The sequence below is a fragment of the Montipora foliosa genome, chromosome 1 (genome assembly GCF_036669935.1).
Source record: "Montipora foliosa isolate CH-2021 chromosome 1, ASM3666993v2, whole genome shotgun sequence".
Taxonomy (NCBI): Eukaryota; Metazoa; Cnidaria; class Anthozoa; order Scleractinia; family Acroporidae; genus Montipora; species Montipora foliosa.
Window position 1 is genome coordinate 71842170 of NC_090869.1, and position 5503 is coordinate 71847672.

Sequence of the window (5503 nt, forward strand, 5' to 3'; positions counted from 1 at the left end):
ATTGACTGTTATTGTCAATTTAGATTACTCTGTCCCAGGACTTGTGGTAGCAGATGAAAAGACAAAAAGTAAAAGTTCCATCCCTGGACGGGATTTGAACCCGGAGCACCCAATGTGAAGAAACTGTTTTTATCCACTTAACGTCTAAAGATCAACTGGCTGACAATTGCACCGATTATTTATCATATCTTATTTGTATATATAAAATCATTGCTGAATAGTGGTTAAGTGTAGTAGTACTCGATTTTAAAATGGTCAGCTTTCTCTAGAGGTTTGGTAACCGATATTTTCTCCTTTTTAAACTTGTTTCTTAGCCGTAGATAATACACGTTTACAGCGGCATTCGGAAGAAAAAATATATTGATATTTTTAAAAAATGTTCTGGTAGTTACCGATGCGGTAGTCTAGTGGTTAAGTAAAAGGGATATTAATCGAACATTCCCAGGTTCGAGTCCTGCGGATATAGGCATTTAGGGATTTTAAAAATAGATATTCATTTCCCATAATCCCTATCAAGCGCTAAGCGTCCTAAGTTGACGATAATATTATAGTCAAATTAGAAAAACTTAGGAATTGTCGATAATAGTCATTTCAGTGGAAGAGGATGGGTTGCGTCCCGAGCCATCGAGAGCCTGGAACAGGATAGAAGTAATTAGGGTACCCAGCGAGCAAATTAAGCCAAGTCTTTGAGAGACAGTTCTAAGCTCCTTGTTATGTATAAAGGCTGTTGTTTTGTTTGTTTCATTGTTCGGAAATCTTGGCGAGAATGGTATCTTCATTTCAAATTACTGACTGAACGTAGCCCTCTAAGAACTTCCCAGCAAACCATTTCCAGCATTTGCTCATCCGAAACTGCTAGGCTTGACCTTTCTAAGTGCCAAAATGGAAAAAATATCCCTACTGAAAACGTAGAGACAACTTTTCCCTAGTTCCCGAGTGGAAACTTTGCACACGGGTCAGTGACGAATCCGGACTTTGCATCCGATCATATAGCTTCGGGCAATTCTGACCGCTTTCGTTTCAGACAAACTCAAATTGCTAATTGGTAGTCGTTTATAGTAAATATGACATCTTTTTTTTTCACCGGCAGACATGAATAAGTTGTATGCGAAACAGTGCATTATCTTACATCATGTAGGAAACGTTGACAAATTTCAGTTACGCATGTGTGCTATTTGTATGACGTCCGAACATTCAATAACGCCTGAGTGGTATCGATGTAGGAAAATGCGGGATGTTTGTTGCATTTTTAAAATCGCGCTCCTAGAGGTCAAAACGCCCGCAGGTGTAGTTTGAGGATTCTTTGATGAAAATGCCACAAATAAAGCAAAATGATTACGAGAGGGAGAGTTTGAGGTTTTCTATGCTTCGAGTTCCCAGTACTGCATTTCTCATCAGATATAGCAGAGTATTTATGACACGGCATAAAGAACTGCGCCCCTTTCCTGTGACAGGCCTCGCATGGCAATAGATCAAACATCCAATGTGAGTCTCCTGCTGAAGGATTAGTTCTAAAAATACAAAGATACGCGCAAAGGTTGAATCAAGGATGTAATGCATTGGGAAGCTCCTAGTAGTAATGAGCTCCTGGTTCACATCACAAGTTTGCCGTACTAGATAGGCAATCAGAAAAGAAACCGAAAGAAGAGGGCAAAACGTCATGGTAGGATCGGCAGGAGGGAACAAACTGTTCCGGAACATTAATCTCATTTTTGTTTAATACCCGTGCCGGTTTGAAAGGCGTGTATTATATATATCGCTAAGCTGAAAAGTGATGACAAGCCTTCTTTATACTGTGCTTTTTCTTTCTGTGCTTTTGTAGCAAACATTTTGACCCCTGAGAAATGGAACCAACATCTTCTTCATTATTGAGAAATTCATAATAAACGTGACAGTTTAATGACGTGTTCGTTCTGGTGTGGTGACTGCCTACCTCTGCATAACGGGCTAAGGAGCAATAAAGAACACCACGTATTGGCTTTGAAAGACTTTCGAGACGAAGACTTTGAGAGTATTTTAAAGCAGCCAACACTTTGTGGGAAACACGAGAAGAAAAAACTAGAGTTTTTCTGTCAGGTGTTGAAAATAGTCATTTGCAACGCTTGTGCTCTTACAGATCACGAAGGTCACGCCAAGATTGTTTTGGAAGATGCCGCAAAGGAATGCAAATCGATAGTCAATGCAGCAATTCAATCAAAGAAACGAAGAGCGCAGGAGAAGATGACAAGGACTGCGAAAATTGATGAATACTGCATTTCGATTCAAGAACGAGCTGCGAGAGTGAAAAGTGACGCGCAGCAGCTTGCCGACAGTTTCATTGCAGCCATTGAAGCGCAAAAGAATCACATCGCTTTAATGAGGTGGAAAACAAAGTGCGAGAATCGTTGCAGCTTCTAGGAGAGCAAAGACACGAGATTGAACAAGACGTGAAAATGCAAGAAACAGAAATTGGAAAAATCGAAATGATTGTAAAGCGAAGCACAAACGGTTAAATCATGCAGCCCCATGAATTTATTGTGACGTGGCTGCCTCAGCTTGATGATGTCACCACATGTTCAAGTCTTTATATCCAGTATAAGAAGGTGAGGTCCATTTTACAGTTAATATTTTCTCAGAACTTAATACTTGAATGTGGGGATTATATCGCCGGAATCGTACAAGGAGGCGGTGAGTTGTTGTAGTTCTCGCGAATTGTGGATATTCTGGTTCTGGTTTCCGGATTCCGGTCCGGAAACCGGAAACTGTTCCGGTTTCCGGGTTTCCGGTGGGATATCTGTATAACAGTTGATACCATATTGTGAAGTCAGGATGAAGAGTATTTTTTCTTGTATATTCAGCGAATCGTGTTGATATTTAGAGAAACTGTCCAGCACTGCTTGAACTAGTAGAGCATCCTCGAGCTCCGCAGTACAGCTATTCAGAACAAGTGATACAGAGGTGTTGTAGAATGTAATTGGCTTTCGTCTCGGGGCGATATTACCCCAGTCAAGTGCTACTATGACAACATCTGCACAGAACAATTTAATTCACTGAGCATCATTATAGGAAGCGTTTAACTGACGGTTACCTTAACCAACAGGGGCACCCAACGATAATCTTCGGTGAAATATGTGTTCGGGGTAGTCAAAATGTTATATGAAATTCGGTTCTTTGTAGCCAAACAGCTCAGTACAGATTTCTTTACTAAAACATCGAGGCCTCAAAACATCACATAAAAGACTTGCAACCAGGGAAAAGTTTTCAGAAGGGATGTTTTTTGCAATTTTTGGTGGTTGAAAAGGATGAGCAATTGATTCGGTTGGAAGTTCTTAGAAGGTAAACGTTTATGTAGCAATTTCTGAAATAAAGATATCAATCCCTAAAATTTTCGGACACTTCAATTTTCAGCTATAAGATATCCGAACAGATAAAATTATTTAGGGTGCAATCATCTCTTTAGTCTTTAAACATTGCAACTAGGAGCCTAGAAATGTCTCTCAAAGGCTTTTGGCTTATATTAATTAGAGCGGATTTGAATAGAAACCTAAAGAAGCTAAATCAGAAACGGAAGTAAAGGGAGCATTATTAGCATTTTTAAACTTTACTTCGCAATTCGTTTAAATTTATCGCATGGACAGCTTAAAGCCATTTCGTGGTTTTCTTCTTTCTTTGGCTTTTGCTGTTCTCTTTTGCTGGATCGTAACATGTTTTTTGTCATGACGAACGTGACAACAAATCTTCTACCTAGTATTTTAACGTTGCGATTCAGAAAATGGAAAAAATTCAATTTTGGAAGAAGTTATTGGCTATCGTATTCCCATACAAACACTGTAATTTCTAACCGCTTTGCCTACCTGTAAAGATAGCGTCGAAAACTGTGATATAAAGGCCTATAGAAGGGGTTTTTGCCTCCAATAGCAAATATGTTGTTTGCTTCAAAAAATTGTTCGCTGGAAAAGGTGGCCTTTATGAATTCATCATGTTTTATGATATGCGACCTTAACTGGATAGTTTTTATGGCAATAGTAAAGCATTTTCTTGTCAAAATGTGGTTAGCAATTTTCTGGTGTGTTAACTTAATTAAATCGTGAGTTTGTATTTCCCGTCTGCCGCGTAACCTTGATTTCCACTCTCAAAGTTACCTCCAGAACCTACTTTTTGCGTAGAATAAGCATTTAGAATGATGTTCTTGTTTTGCATAAAGCAAGCTAACAAAATCTGTACCTTGCTGAATTCGCATTTGTTAGCGTTAATACTATTTTCGGTCCGATGCTACTGTTTTATGAGGGGTATATTGTTTTGGTCTCCCATCCAGATACTAACCCCGCGTCATAGGGATAACTTCAGTGAACTTTGGTATTACAATACTGTCAGATGCTCAGAGGGCACGCTTAAACTTGTGGTGAAAAGAAGTTGTGAGGGAACTTGATAATTATCAACATGTCAGCCCAGAAGCCAATGTTTCTCGCTTCTCGTTTATTTGTTATTCTGCAGAGACTGGAATGCTGTAGTTCAAAACCACAGAATTCAGTGCCTTCTGATTTTCTGTAACACGTACCATAGGCAACCTAGTGTATGCTTCACGGAAGCATATCGTTTTTGTTTAATACCCGTGCCGGTTTGAAAGGCGTGTATTATATATATCGCTAAGCTAAAAAATGATGACATGCCTTCTTTATACTGTGTTCTCTCTTTCTGTGCTTTTGTAGCAAACATTTTGACTCCTGAGAAATGGAACCAAGATCATGCAGCCTCATTATTAAAGGCTTCATTGAGAAATTCATAATAAACGTGACAGTTTAATGACGTCAATTTCTAAGAAAACCAGAATATTAAAACATTTGACTTCAGGCATTTTCATTGGTTTAGATCTGAAATTATACAACAATGATCCTAAGTCACGAAAATGTTTTGTAATATATTAATTAAGGCGTGTTTAACACGGAAATCCATACTTCTCTTCGTTTATGATGGATATCAAAACCTTTCTAGACAATTTTCACGAACACGTTTGTTGTCCTGTATGTAAGACCAGGTTCACTAATCCAAAGCAGCTTCCATGCTTACACAGTTTTTGCCTTCATTGCCTGCAAAGGATTCAACAAACGAGCGGAATTCGAGGCACTATTTCATGCCCAGAGTGCAGGCGAAATTTCACGATCCCAGGAAACGGCGATCTCAATGCTTTTCCAACAAACTTTCGTGTCAACAGTTTGTTGGATGCTTTGCCTGTCACAGAGTGCAATACGAGTGGCATCAAGTGTGGAAATTGCGAGAAAACAAGCGGAGAATCTGCGTACTGCTTCACTTGTTGTTCGTTCTGGTGTGGTGACTGCCTACCTCTGCATAACGGGCTAAGGAGCAACAAAGAACACCACGTATTGGCTTTGAAAGACTTTCGAGACGAAGACTTTGAGAGTATTTTAAAGCAGCCAACACTTTGTGGGAAACACGAGAAGAAAAAACTAAAGTTTTTCTGTCAGGAGTGCAAAATAGTCATTTGCAACGCTTGTGCTCTTACAGA

At 39.3% G+C, this 5503-nt stretch overlaps 1 protein-coding gene across 1 annotated transcript in view; it reads left to right on the forward strand.

The window, feature by feature from the left end:
* Positions 1–4927: 4927 nt before the first annotated feature.
* Positions 4928–5503, forward strand: part of LOC138007707 (E3 ubiquitin-protein ligase TRIM71-like) — a 4250-nt gene continuing 3674 nt past the window's right edge. Inside the window, exon 1 of the mRNA XM_068854762.1 lies at positions 4928–5503. This exon is cut by the window's right edge and continues 3674 nt beyond it. Coding sequence (XP_068710863.1) covers positions 4947–5503 — 557 coding nt within the window. The 5' untranslated portion in view covers positions 4928–4946.